Source organism: Haliotis rubra, unplaced genomic scaffold, assembly GCF_003918875.1.
Source record: "Haliotis rubra isolate DU_JTF1 unplaced genomic scaffold, ASM391887v1 Scf213, whole genome shotgun sequence".
NCBI lineage: Eukaryota > Metazoa > Mollusca > Gastropoda > Lepetellida > Haliotidae > Haliotis > Haliotis rubra.
The window spans coordinates 308,699-324,802 of record NW_025766148.1 but is presented as its reverse complement, the minus strand read 5'-3'; the positions used below and the strand labels follow the sequence as shown (position 1 = coordinate 324,802).

Genomic DNA, 16,104 nt, shown 5'->3' with positions numbered 1-16,104 from the left:
TATAAAACATTAGGCTATTGTTGCTGTGTGTTCCTTGTTTGTGAAAAACATATCACTGAAATGTTTCAACCTGAACAATCATTTTATGAATAGGTATTTGTATTCATTACTCTATATTTGCCTCAGTGATTTCTTTGCAGCACTAACCCATGAAGATCCGGGTTAGAATTGGTCTTCAATACCCCATGCTTGTCGTAAGACGACTAACGGGATCAGGTGGTCAGGCTCACTGACTTGGTTGACACATCAATGTATCCCAAATGCGTAGATTGATGCTTATGATGGTGATCACTGGATTGTCTGATCCAGACCCGATTATTTACAGACTGCCGCCATATAGCTGGAATATTGCTGAGTGCGGAGTAAAAATAAACTCCCTCAGATATATTTATGATCTGTATATTTGCCTCAGTGAATTCACTGCAGCACTACTGAATGTATAGCTGTGGAATCTGTACAGATCTGTATCTGTGTAGAGAGACTAGTCATGTTCTAGAATGCAACCTTTGCCTTACAACTGTCAAATGTAGTCACTACTAAAGCTACAGTTGTCTGCGATAAGATGGATGTTGGACCGGGATTCAGATCCTTTATCATGTTCGTCCTCTTAAACGCTGCCAAAATGTGAACACATTCTGTCTGGAATATGCTAATTTGCAGTATGTCAGTAAAATCCTGTTTTCAGATAACAATTTAAGTCACTGACGATGACAGCTTTTTATTTTGTGATGGACAGGTCTATGGTAATTGCAGTCTACAAGAAAAGGTGTTGTGTAACTGAAGAGAAAAAAAAAAGAGACAGGAATTGTAAACACAATTTCTAAAATGTTTTAGCAACATTCAGAATGTCTTGTGAGGTCACATCAGCAGCCATACAACATTCAGAATGTGTTGTGAGGTCACATCAGCAGCCATACAACATAAGCTTCATAGGTTTGACTGATCATCTGTTCTTGAAATGACAAGGTTTTTGTTTGGTGTTTAATGCTGCACTCAGCAATATTCCAGCTATATGGCAGTGGTCTGTAAATAATCATGTCTGGACCAGACAATCCAGTGATCAATAGCATAAGTATCAATCCATACAATTGGGATAAGATGGAACCGAGGTAACTTTATTACATGGTGTATAAGTGAAAGAGTGTGAACATTTTTAAAACTCTGTAAACAGTAGAATACTTGTTTTCAAGTAATTGAAATATGTTTTAATTGTTTGACAAATAACACCATTTATTAACAACTATGAATGATGTCTTAGCTTTGTTAAGAAAACAACAAAGATAGATAAAATTTAGAAAGCAGACTTAAGGGTTTTTTTTCAGTGATTCTGAATTCTGATATAAATTACATAGAATTTTTTTGTGAAAGCATTGGTGTAGAAACAACTTCAGTTTCAAATTTATGTATATTAGATCAAGGTATACTGAATACGTTTGCCTGAACTTTCTTAAGCATTAAATGCTGAAATTACATTAGATCAACAGCTTTTTAAGTGTGTGTGGGATGTAACACAAGTTTTGTTTTGTAACAAATAAAGTTTAAATCTATATTATCTGTCCTGTTATTAGAAATTGGAATGTATCGGGATACGTATCGTATCGCCACCATTGTATCGTGATGATAATCGTCTCGCAGGTTCTTTGCCAATACCTTCATGATATATCGTCTCGCCTCATTAAACTGGTATCGGGATATATCGTCTCGTCACTTAGGCCCCGATACACAGCTCTACCAGGCAATAACCTACAGGTAAAGCCACTGGACACGATCAATTTCTGACATGTCGTCTGTGTTACGTGTATTAATGTTAATCATTATTACATTTCGCCATGTGCTCCAGATCAATATCCTTGCTGTACTGCCTCAAGGTGTTCACTCCCCCACGTTGTAATGAACTTCAATTACACCGACACATGTTGCAGGAAACATGCTGTTGGTGTGGGACTTATTCTGAAGCAGTTGTCAGGAAATCCATACCAGGGACAAGGTCCCCCTCATGCTGTTCACTCAACCATTATATTGCTGTGAATGATCAATGGATTCTTTGATTGGAACAAGATCGAGTGACTGTTTGAAAGTCTTGGTCACAGAACAATTATTTATTTTTGTGCTTCTGTACTTGTGCCCGAGGGCGCTCAACCTGTTCACACTTGTTGGCTTCAGTGACAACACTTTGTCCAGCCCACACCACTGTCCCCCTTCCCCATCACTACCAAAACTGGGGTTACTGGTTGTCATGGTAACAGTCAAACTAAAAACATAAAACAACTAGTCGTTCGTTCGTGAGTGTTTACGCCGCTTTTAGCAATATTCCAGCAATATCACAGCTGGGTACACCAGAAATGGGCTTCACACATTGTACCCATGTGGGGAATCAAACCCAGGTCTTTGGCGTCACAAGCGAGCGCTTTGACCACTAGGCTAACCCCCTCTACCCCCACAAAAAAATTCTAAACATTCAGTAGGTTCAAATCTTGGTCTTCTCCAATTTTGTTTCTAGGTTCGTCAACACCATACCTGCGCTCATGGGTTTCTCAAAATTCTTAACATCTGAGACCAGCATCAATTTGGGCTTTCGTATCACATTAAGCTGATGCTCCATGTTCCAACTATATATAGTGTTGATGATGTAATAAAACATTGTAGCTCAGTGTTTCCGCTGCCATTTTTAACAGCTGGACATTGTGAAGGGCTAGCATTTCAAATACCGGTCATTTGTAAATTTTACCGTTCGTGGGGATCACGCTGTTGCTTGTGCGCGAGACCTTGTACCCTAACAATCCAAAATGTAGAGGGTATCGCAATGTGTTAATGCCGATATTTTTAGCCTCGGGTTTTTCAAAACTGCTATTTCACATTTGACAACACCTCGATGTCATGGTGAAAACGTAATCTTTTTGGAGGAGAAATAAAATTGACAGAGGTAATTAGAAAATTGATTTTAAAATTTGCCAGACACGATGACCGACAGCCTACTTTGTACCGGTCAAAGTCTGGTGTAATCTGTGTATACCGGATAACAGAAACACTGGCTCACTCAATTAATTCTACACATTGATAATATGATTTTACCTTTAAAGTAAAATTTCAACAGCTGAAACTTCAAGGATCCCCAAACTTCATGTTATAAATTTCAAACATTTCCACTGCCCAACCTCAAAGACCCAGAGGCGGTGGGGTAGCCTAGTGGTTAAAGCGTTGGCTCGTCACGCCGAAGACCCGGGTTCGAATCCCCACATGGGTACAATGTGTGAAGCCCATTTCTGGTGTCCCCCGCCTTGATGTTGCTGGAATATTGCTAAAAGCGGCGTAAAACCAAACTCAGTCAGTCAGTCAGTCAAAGACCCAGAGCACTTCTAACATCAGTCGGGAAGTGAAGGCAAATAATCGATAACAGAATATGAACTTATTCCTAACAGTACTGGTCTCTGACTTGAGACACTCTAGGTCACGACAAACTGTTGTGAAGCACCCTCACAACAAACATTCGACTCCATTCACACAACTGTCAGCCAACACCGGCAGTCTGTATCATGCAGACAACAACGATCCTCCGGAACAAGGTGCCACGGTCATATCATGTCGTTAATCAATCAAGGGATTAACACCCCGCTGTATGGCTAATCAATTAGAATGACTACTAGAATCACCATGATCAACGCTCAGTTGAAATCAATAAAAGTCAATATGCGCAGTCTTCGTGCATGGTTGAGACAGGAACAACTTATGGTGAAGGTGAGATTGGGTTTAACGTCACACTCAAGATTATTGCACTTATGTAGCCGTGTACATGCAGGTGCGCTTTTTGTACAAGTCAGGATTGATACCATTAGTCCAATGAGAACCAATACTGCGGTTTAGTATAGTTACATATGTCAAGATCAGAAGACTAACGAGCTGACTGGGGCTTCTTATATACCCACAATGCCAAGCACCAGGCTGGGTAACAACAAGTACCAGCTTTTAATGGCTTTAGGTATCATGGGCCCAGACGTCGAACCCAGACCTTCCACATTGCGGGCAGATGTTCTATCCACTACACCACAGAGGTGGTCTCCACACAGATGTTCTATCCACTACACCACAGAGGTGGTCTCCACACAGATGTTCTATCCACTACACCACACAGGTTGTCTTTACACACATGTTCTAGACCCTACACTACAGAGGTGGTCTCCACACACGTTCTAGACCCTACACCACAGAGGTGGTCTCTACACAGATGTTCTAGACCCTACACCTGAGGTGGTCTTTACACACATGTTCTAGACCCTACACTACAGAGGTGGTCTCCACACATGTTCTAGACCCTACACCTGAGGTGGTCCCCACACACATGTTCTAGACCCTAACCTCAGAGGTGGTCTCTACACACGTTCTAGACCCTACACCTCAGAGGTGGTCTCTACACACATGTTGTAGCCCCTAACCTCAGAGGTGGTCTCCACACACATGTTCTAGACCCTAACCTCAGAGGTGGTCTCTACACACGTTCTAGACCCTACACCTCAGAGGTGGTCTTTACACAGATGTTCTAGACCCTACACCTCAGAGGTGGTCTCTACACAGATGTTCTAGACCCTACACCACACAGGTGGTCTCTACACACATGTTCTAGCCCCTATACCTCAGAGGTGGTCTTTACACACATGTTCTAGACCCTACACCACACAGGTGGTCTACACACATGTTCTAGCCCCTATACCTCAGAGGTGGTCTTTACACACATGTTCTAGACCCTACACCACACAGGTGGTCCCTACACACATGTTCTAGCCCTACACCTCAGAGGTGGTCTTTACACACGTTCTAGACCCTACACCACACAGGTGGTCTCTACACACATGTTCTAGACCCTACACCTCAGAGGTGGTCTTTACACACATGTTCTAGACCCTACACCACACAGGTGGTCTCTACACACATGCTCTAAACCCTACACCTCAGAGGTGGTCTTTACACACATGTTCTAGACCCTACACCACCGAGGTGGTCTCTACACAGATGTTCTAGCCCTACACCACAGAGGTGGTCTCTACACACATGTTCTAGATCCTACACCTCAGAGGTGGTCTCTACACACATGTTCTAGACCCTACACCTCACAGGTGGTCTCTACACACATGTTCTAGACCCTACACCTCAGAGGTGGTCTCTACACAGATGTTCTAGATCCTACACCACCGAGGTGGTCTCTACACAGATGTTCTAGCCCTACACCAGAGGTGGTCTCTACACACATGTTCTAGCCCTACACCTCAGAGTTGGTCTCTACACAGATGTTCTAGACCCTACACCTCAGAGGTGGTCTCTACACAGATGTTCTAGATCCTACACCACCGAGGCGGTCTCTACACAGATGTTCTAGCCCTACACCACAGAGGTGGTCTCTACACACATGTTCTAGCCCTACACCTCAGAGTTGGTCTCTACACAGATGTTCTAGACCCTACACCTCAGAGGTGGTCTCTACACAGATGTTCTAGATCCTACACCTGAGGTGGTCTCTACACACGTTCTTGACCCTACACCTCAGAGGTGGTCTCTACACAGATGTTCTAGATCCTACACCTCAGAGGTGGTCTCTACACACATGTTCTAGACCCTACACCACAGAGGTGGTCTCTACACACACGTTCTAGCCCCTACACCACAGAGGTGGTCTCTACACACATGTTCTAGCCCTACACCAGAGGTGGTCTCTACACAGATGTTCTAGACCCTAAACCTCAGAGGTGGTCTCTACACAGATGTTCTAGACCCTACACCACAGAGGTGGTCTCTACACACATGTTCTAGCTCTTACACCCCAGAGGTGGTCTCAGGGCATGGAAAACTGAAGACCCTGCCATTTCAATCACAGCATCACAAACTGACGTGACATCAGGCAGTTGCCTTTTTTATGAACAAAGCGTAAACCAGTTGAGATGAAATATTCATCACTGGGATGGAAGGAGAAAGGGGGAGATTTAAAGACACGGAACATGGAGACTTTGATGTGTTTATGTATATTGCTATGAGTTCCTTACCACAAATGTGGTCTGAAGGAGAACACTGCTGTCATGAAACCCTTAAAGGCAAACAAAAACGTGGATTGAAATTTCAAACTAACTTTTGATTCCTTAGTCTGAAAACACGTCTTCAGAATTCCCATCACCTAATGGTAAAAATGGCAGTCTACAAGGAAATGTCACTTGCCATTATAAGTTGTTCACTGGTCTCGAAGGGGACCCTCGATGTTTGTTTATGTTCCCTGAGCCCGAAGTGATTATGTTATTCGAGATAAAGAATTACTACTATGAATTATGAAGTTCCAAATGAGTTCAGCATTCCCAGCGGGGTACATAGAAAATGTTACTCGTTTGTTTAGCTGTTAGCGGGGTACATTGAAAATAATAGAAGAGCGCTCAGCCAATCAGAAAACGACATTTATGTGTGAGGCAAGATAATCCTGAATGTTACTTGTCTTTGACCAGCAGACTAATGGTAAACCGGAATCCTGGGATTTGGGGGTTACACAGTTAACTTGTGGCCTGATGTCCTTGATAGATAATAATAAATAATGTATTTTAAGAATCTAAGAAATGAATGATTGTGGCCCAGGCCAAAACAATATATATATTGTTCACTTGAAATACTGAACAAGCAAGATGTCTTAAAATATATTTCTCAGTTATTGAGTTAAATATAATTCAGCACGTTCAGCTGGTTTCAGGGGAGTAAGTTTATGTCTTAAAGTGTTGCAGCATGGCCGAAAATATGCTTACCTGAAGTCTGAGTCTAGCAATGTTTGACATGCATGGATAGTATTTAAATGTAACCACCACAAATGTTCAACATTCAATATTTGGGCTAAGACTTCCATGTTTAATTCTGAGTGAGTGAGTGAGTGAGTTTAGTTTTACGCAACACTCAGCAATATTCCAGCTATATGGTGGTGGTCTGTAAATAATCGAGTCTGGACCAAACAGTCCAGTGATCAACAGCATGAGCATCGATCTGCGCAATTGGGAACCGTGTTTATTTCTGAACACTGGACATGCATGTAGTAAATCTACTTGATGATGATGAATGCTGAAGACTCAAACATTTTTGGCACAGGCTTTGTCTGTTGTCTTCTTATTTGTTTGTCAATATTCCAAAAGATATGTCAAGGGACACCAGAAACAGGCTTCACACACTGTACTCCTGCGTGGAATCAAATCTCGGCCTTTGATGCAACATGCAAAACCATTAACTGACTGACTGAGTTTGGTTTTACGCCGCTTTTAGCAATATTCCAGCAATATCACGACGGGGGACACCAGAAATGGGCTTCACATTGTACCCATGTGGGGATTCGAACCTGGGTCTTCGGCGTGAAGAGCCAACGCTTTAACCACTAGGCTACCCCACCGCCCCAAAACCATTAACCACTAGGCTACCCAACTTCCCTCTTAAAGTAATTGGAATATGTTACAACTCAAAACATAACTCAAAGACTTTGGTGAGTGAGTTTAGTTTTACGCCGCACTTAGCAATATTCCAGCTACATCAGGTGGCGGTCTGTCCATAATCAAGTCTGGACCAGACAATCCAGTGATCAACATCATGTGCATCGATCTGCGCAATTGGGAACCGATGACTTGAATCAAGCAAGTCAGCGAGCCTGACTACCCGATCCCGTTAGTCGTCTCTTACGACAAGCATTGGGTGCTGAAGATCAATTCTATCCTGGACCTTCACGGGTCCAAAAAATTTAAATGCAGTTTCTTTTCTGTTTCCTATACAGTTCACACTCCTATTACAGTAAATATGGTAAATGCAGTTATAACAACCAAGCTATAGCCAGTTGATATAATTTTCATATCATCTATATTTATATCAGACTCTAATATCTAGTAACCATGGCAACCTGAATCACACATCAAAGGGCAATCCGGGTTTCAAATGTTAGTGTGTCAGGTGATTTACCATGTGATTATGCCGAGATCAGGTGAAGATTAATGTCAATACTGGAAATGCTGCATCAGCAATTTTCAAGCAGGTTATGGTGTAATAAACACTGTAAATTTGGTTTTCAAGATACACGCTAGTCTGCTAGTGCTAGCTTGAGACTGCTAAATGGTACTGAGGTCAACTAAAATCTAATCATAGCAGTTCTCACTGACGAGTTGCTTTAGTTTTAGTTCTGAACTAGTTCTCAATACTTCATTTCTACAACTTGGAACTGAATAAAACTGAGAGATAATATATACTTAGTAACCAGTTTTGTCTCATTCAATCATGACTTCTGAACAAAGAGGACTAATGAATTCAATCTTCTGGACTTGTCTTAAAAACAAACTAATTAACGTATATAGTGTTGTAGATTTATTATTACCAATGTCTATTTAACAAATGTTTCACCAAGGAAAACTGTTGTCTGTAGAAGAGTTATGGCTGCCAGAAAGGAGTGAGTGACTTTAGTTTTACGCCACACTCAGCAATATTCCAGCTATATGGCGGCGGTATACAATCGTATCTGGACCAGACAATCCAGTGATCAACAGCAATGAGCATTACCAACGGATCCCGTTAGTCGCCTCTTACAACAAGCATAGGTTACTGAAGATCAATTCTAACCCGGATCTTCACGGGTCCTGCCAGTAAGGAAGTACAGGCTGTAGATTTTTTTATTTTCAAATTTCTTTCAGTAGACATAGTGAGTGAGTGAGTGTGGTTTTACGCCACTTTTAGCAAAAGGGAAGGAGAGAGAGAGAGAGAGAGAGAGAGAGAGAGAGAGAGAGAGAGAGAGAGAGAGAGAGAGAGAGAGAGACCAGAGATAGAGAGAGAGAGAGACACCAGAAATGGGTTTCCGACATTGTGCCCATATGGGGAATCGAACCCCCAGCATGACACGTGGACGCTTTAACCACAAGGCTACCCACCACCCATACTTGTACTCAGAGAAAGCACTAATTGAAACAGTCCAAGAAGAATGAATGAGTGAGTAAATGTTGCCATGTCGGTTCTACTGCAGCTATTCTCGCCTATACTCTTGGTAAACAAACACGTGTATCCAAGTTCATATATATACTCAGTTCCTTACAGTCAACATTAGTGTGTCATGTAATACCCAACTGTCAAAGAGTAGACACAACAAGTTTTGAATCAACTTGAGTCAACCATCAACTCTCCCTTGGTGAACAAAAGTTGCATAACTTCAAGTGCCTACAATGGTGCTCGGTGAAGCTTGTCGCAGTTTTCATGTTTACCAGCTTTGTGGGGCGTTCAGCAGGATTGAATAATAGGCTGTGTACTTGTGTGTACATGTGTGAAGCGAACATGGCACTTGTCAGCTGTCAATATATGTGAAGTTCTTGTCAATAGAGGTGCTGTTCACATATTGTTGCTTCACAAGTAGAAGGTTCTCAACTGAAAGCAGTCTACAACACAACAGTCAAACCAGACACCTTGCCTCAGAACAAAGCCTTGTGACTGATGTGTTCTGGTCTTCAAACTCAACATAAAGAAAACAAACAAACAAAAACAACAACAAAAACCATAAAAAACTGGTTCTCATGTCTTCTTAGACCACTAAAAGCTCTCCTTTTCTAAATCTTGGATATTGTTTAAAGTTTAGATAAAACTAAACCTGGGGGCTTGTATTAAAATGGAGATAGCTCAGGTCGAGATAGTTAAATATAAGGAAATATAATCCACTTGCACCCAGAGCAACCTCAGGTAATAATTTTGTTGCACTCGACGAAAACAGGTGGCACTTGTTCTTCAACATGAAATTAAACATTGTTTGAGTTTTGGTATTGACTTTGAACATTATAACCAATTTATTCTGGGTCTGACAAGATAATTTTATCCTACGACATAACATTTCATGACATGATATCACTGTCTGTGTAGTCATCAGAATCACTGTTTTCCGGCTGAAGTTGTGTTCTTTCAACAGCAAAATACACTTGGTACAAGTTTCATAAATATAAGGTTACATTTTGCAGTTTCAGGTTGCACCAGTGCAAGTTCTAAATGTTTAAATGGAGCCCTGATATTTAACATCAACTGCACCTGTTCATGAACTGCAGACAATAAGGACAGTAGGAGCATTCTTGAGTTACCATGGTTACTGTAACCAACAAAACTGGCACATATCCAACAGGTCACCCAGTAGTCACATAACATGCTATTGCTATGACACAGTGTGTTTGTTTCCTGACCCGATACGTATCGTGGTACTTTCACAAGCAGTCATGATACTAGATTTATGTCAATTTTGTGTTAAATCTTACTTTATTTAGGATTTTTACTTCTAAACATTTCTAAATTCACTTGTTATTAGTGTTGGGAATAGGTGTAAATCTCATAATTGATGATTGGTTCATTACAACCGATCAATCATTGAAAATAATTGGTTAGCGTCATTTATCAAATTTTCCTGGTTATGTTTGTTAATGCACAAAATATAAAGAAAAAACATGTAGTTCTCTCGGATTTTTCCGCAAATTGCACAAAATGTATTTGCAAATTTCACATCTTTAAAGGATGACTAGTGTGTTAGGAACATACATTTCCTGGAGTTGTTAAGATAAACTTAATCATGACTTGGAACGAGCTTGTAGTGCTTATGCAATGTAGAGACAAAATCAACCTTTTGAAACATATTGTTATTGCAAACAAGTGGTCCAAAATTGTTTGTGTTCGATTATGAGAAAACATGATCGATTGCTTGGTCGTTTTGTCATTGCGACCAATCTTCGATTATTTCAATTAATCGGACCACCACTACTTGTTATCAAATGTTCCATCATGATATCCACTAAATTTGGAGTGTAACACTAACAGGACTAAAATAAGCGTTGAGCCTCTTGCCCCTACCAGTTTCTTCACCAAACTGAAAGACTGAAAGAGATATTTAAAACTGGAAGACAAGTGAACTCACCCTGATGGTGAACAGGTGTCCGATTCCTCTTCATCCTCGTATTCGTCTTCTCCATCTTCCTCCTCTCCATTATCATCCTTCTCTGTGATCTTCTTCGGAACAGCAGGAGCACCATCAGCTTTCGGTCTCTGCTCATGAATAATTTCTTCGCCTTTAGACCCCTTCTGATAATATACTGTTCTCGTGACAGTATTAGTTACAGGCATTTTCTTCCCATTGGCGCTACCAAGAGTACTCACGTCTGTGTTCATCGTCGTTGTTGCCGTCAAAGTTTGTGGAGATCTGCTGGAATGTTTGTTCATCACAGAAGGCTTCAAAGCTACTGGGACGGTTTGTGGGGGAATGGATCTGGCAGGAGAGCTTGCTTTGGCATGAGAAATAATAACACTACGATTACTTGGCTTGCTGTCGGTATCTTTTGCACTATCAGAATCTGTGTCGCTCACCTCACTATAAGGTTTTGTGGGGGTGTAATTCAAATTTCTGACTCTTTTCATATCAGCTGTAACACCATGCTTGTGTCCCTGTACATCCTGTCTCCTAATAGGAGGTTTTTTCAGCACCTTCTCATTTCCATTTTGCAACCCGGATTTCAAATTATATCCATTTTCTAAATGAACTTCATTTCTATTAAGATCATGATAAAGTTCTGTTGCAGCTGTTTTCTCCAGTTTTTGTTTGTTTTTTCTAGCAGATGTGGCTTTTTTTGTGGCTTGATCAAATTTTTCTTTCATGGCGGCACTTTGTGGTCTCATGAAGGAATTCAGCTGTAAGACGCCATTACTGGCATTGTTGACACTGGAGACAGAAGATGTACTTGGGCTTTTCCTAATAGTATGGCCGAAGATGTCTTCCGCGACTTCTTTTGCACTAACTGGTCGTGCGTATGGGTTTCCATTTGGTTTACCTTGCTGTATTTGTGAGCTGCTATTGGAGGACACTGAAGAAGCTATGGAGCGGACTGGCGACAGACTATGATTGGATCTGCGACTCGGAAGTGCACCATGGACAGCCGCCTGTCGGGATGGTGGGGACTGTGAACTTTCTCGTTGTCGCTCTCTTCTGAGGGAAACAACATCAGACTGGCTGAATAGATGGACGGGTTTTGTGATCGTTGTGTTATACTTGAGCACAGGTTTTTGAGCTTGTTGTCTAAGAGGCAACTGTTTTCGTAGTGACAGTTCCTCTAAGCTGGCTGTCAGCTTGCTCAGATTCAACTCACTGTCACCCATTTTATGTCTGAAGATGATTTCCTAAGGTAACATGGTGTCATCTGCCCATCATCTCGTTCTACTGGATATTCACTTCAACGTAGGATGGCCCTGAAAATAAACATTAAGAAACAAAAATATAAAAGAAGACAAAGTCATCAATATCCCCGCAATGGCAAAATACTCTTCATGATTATGTCTACGAGTTATGATTATGTCAAATATTTAGGTGTGTATATAGAAAAGTGGAAGGAGAGTATTGAAAGGTTTTTAAAGTTCTGCTCCAGAAAGGAGCACTATCACCAATTTCAGGCTATGTCAAACTTGTTGCCATGGAAATGCCAAAAATATTTTATTCAGAATTCCAAAACTACCAAGAGGCACCAGTACACCACCAGATCTATCTATGGGCCAAGTTTGGTGAAGAAATATAGAACGGTTTTAGAGTTCTGCTCCGGAAAAGACAAATGTGCACGGACGGACGCACAGACGGAGCCCATTTTAATAACCCCCGCAAAACACGTTGCGGGGGATAATAAATTGAGTGGATGTTGTTGCTGTATATGTCATCAAATTTGTGATTCCTCTGTCTGTTTCACAAAAGATGTGAGGATGATACCTATATTTTGTAAGTGGATGTACTTTTTGGGATCTAAATGTAAATATGAGTAAATAACAATTGAACAAATTTGTTTCAACCCAACATTTATAATCTAGTACAGATATCATCTACTGATTCATCCACAAAGCTGGGTCCTTATGTCACCTATTCAAATGCATCCAGCCACAAACAGAAATTTCGTCATTCACATCAAAAAATTTAAACTGACTTTGTTTCATTTTCACTTTCACAAGATTGACCATATTACCTCTGCACCAGAATATAAGTAATGTTTGAATGACTTAAAATGCACTTCAGACAAATACATGCTAAGAATATAAAATATCTAAGCAATTTATTTAAGACATAATTGCCTGTTCCTGGAATCTCAACAAAATATTTACACTTTCTTCACTGTTTATGGAACTTTACACCAAAATGTTTACAATGTGAAGAATACAAGATGGTTCAACAAACTTTAACTTTCCATCAAACATGAAACAAGATAATAACTTTTTAAAATTCACAATTGCTATCAATCTCAGCAAAGTGCTAAATAGTCTAACTCCTCACAATGAAAAACATAATCAGTGAGTGAGTGAGTTTAGTTTTACGCCGCACTCAGCAATATTCCAGCTATATGATGGCGGCCTGTAAATAATCGAGTCTGGGCCAGACAATCCAGTGTTCAACAGCATGAGCATCGATCTGCGCAATTGGGAATCAGTGACATGTGTCAACCAAGTCAGCGAGCCTGACTACCCAATCCTGTTCGTCGTCTCTTCCGACAAGCATGGGTTACTGAAGATCAAATCTAACACAGATCTTCACGGGTCACACATAATCAGACAAACAAATGATCACATCATTGATTAGATTAAACAAGCCACATTAGGTTTGTAATTTGTGGGGCAGCCTAGTGGGTAAAGCATAGGCTCGTCATGCCGAAGACCCTGCTTCGATTCCCCACTTGGGTACACTGTGTGAAGCCCATTTCTGGTGTCCCCTGCCGTGATGTTGCTTGAATATTATCAAAATCGGCGCGTAAAACCAAACTCACTCCCTCACTCACTTGTAATTTGTTGGTATTTATCACTTTATGGTCATATTTACAGTATTCCATGAGAATCAATAATCGATACACTGTAATAATGATCAAATGTTTCTGAGACATGTGGCATTAATATGATAGTCCTCACTGTGAACTTGGTCCTATCATTAGGTGTCTGGTGGCCATTTATAAATTGTAGAGCTATTTTTAACTTGTTTAGCCTTCAACTTTCAAGGTAAAGACTGTTTCATATTTACTTGGAGTTGAACACTATATGGACATGCGGACCGGACATGTTATTAACAGTTATCCCAACACGAGCTGAATTCGACGGTCTGGTAATTTCGACGATTGCATTGCTCGCGCTATATCGGGGGAGTATGTGTGCGATCAGGTGCACAAGCAGTTTCATTGGTAGGGCGGACGCCCAGTCGCTGTCGTGAGAAGTGTTATTGACAATGGAAATCGGGAAGTAAAGTTATATAAAAAGCAAACAAACATCAATATTATTTACCCGAGATAGTTAATACCACTTCAGATCCAAAATCAGTTGCCTTTATAACAAACAATTGCATGCGAAAATTCATTAAGATCGGTCGTCTGCTTGTGACAGGCAATATATAAATGGGAAGCCATGTGATCACAACAGTTCCTCGCAGTGTGGAGTAAAAAATATGGCTCATCGTCGAAAACCCATACAAAATCCACGGATGTGACGACAGGGGTGGAAATAACTTTAAAATTGCTAGTGTACTCCGGTACAGTGGCACATGTAAAATCACTTGCCCTGATAATTTTCCCACTATACCGGCAGCTTTCTTCCTGATTTTTTAAAATAAACAACATAATTAACATTGGAACGTCAACTGGACACCGGTACAGTATGATATACAAATTTGCTTGCCCGACAGAAAAAAAACACTGGACTCGGACGTCGGGCAATTTCCACCCCTGGACGAACGGCAACAGTTTCGACAATACGATGTCATCAACGCTATATTTGTAAGAAACACTTGATATTTTTGTGTGAAATAGATGAATATATCATTTATCACTCAAGGTTAGTAAAATAAAAACTTTAAATGATATTATACATAAAAAATACTTTTGTCTTACATCGTCGAAAATCCCCGACACCGGGATATTTTTACACTAAACTTTAACATATCTAACACTAAGAGCAGCTATTTCACAATACGTTCTCCAACATAAAAAACACAGTGTCTAAATATCCGTAGTGGTTCAATACCCGTAAGAGGGGAAGTAGAAAAAATTCACATTCAGGAATAACTGTTGGCTACGAATGTTTACAAAACAACGTGTTGATAGGCCTATCAGAGTTAGATTTCGTCGTTACAAAACTGCTATCAGACACTCGGCAAACACATTATCGATATATTCTACTCCCACAAAGAGATATGTATTGGCCCGAGTCAAGTTGATCGCCCGACATATAACTCTAGCGTTCAGATCAACTGATCGATTGCGAATGAGAATGGCTAGCATGCTGTCACACAAAGTACTTGACTTTTCTTCAGATTTGAAACATGACACAATTACCAATTTATCTCTAAATGTGTATAAATATGAGACAGATTTAATGAAATATAAAGTGATGTGTCCGATACGTACCTGATTCGGATTTTTTAACTCATTTTCTCCCATTGAAAACCCCCGGTTCACACCTACATCCATCGATCCTCCATTGACAAACAACAGCAGATGCTAAGAAACACAGGGGACTTGAGATTGTAACCAATGAAAATAACTGTACCATTATAACGTCCAATCATTTTTCTCGATACATGTATTGGGATTCCCGCCAGTAAAGGGATGTTACTCTCAATAACGACCATGAACGCAGCCCACTACACAAATCGTATCGGCGTTCCTCTTGAATATAATATTTTTTTCACATTCTGGTAAAAGGTTTGTTTTTGTCCCCTCTGGATTGTAGTAATTAGAAAAAATTTAAGGATACTGTGAAATGATTTACAGGCCTTATGAATATCAAAAGAGACATATTTTTTCAAGTACAATTCGTTTTCGCCATAAAATACCCCCAGTTGCATAGTAACGTATAAAATCGGATATGGCCGTTGTAACATATACAGTTGCTATGGCATTTTCAACAAATCAAAAGCTAAAAGAACATTTAAGAAATGAAATAGTCATGGCTGATTGCATTTCTAAGAAGGGCCAAACCTATTACAAAATCATATTCGGGGCTCTGCATGTTTTACAAGGTATCTTAATTGTTACAGCTATTCGTTTCAAAATTTTGAAGCTCTAAAGTTGTATACCTATATACTAAGTTAGAAACGGT

General features: G+C 40.4%; 1 protein-coding gene across 1 annotated transcript in view; it reads right to left on the bottom strand.

The window, feature by feature from the left end:
* LOC124276781 (tubulin monoglutamylase TTLL4-like) overlaps positions 1-15,488 on the bottom strand; it is a 52,549-nt gene extending 37,061 nt beyond the window's left edge. The window contains 2 exon segments of the mRNA XM_046712430.1: positions 10,916-12,237; positions 15,411-15,488. Of these exon segments, the coding sequence (XP_046568386.1) occupies positions 10,916-12,147 (1,232 nt within the window). The 5' untranslated portion in view covers positions 12,148-12,237; positions 15,411-15,488.
* Positions 15,489-16,104: the final 616 nt, after the last annotated feature.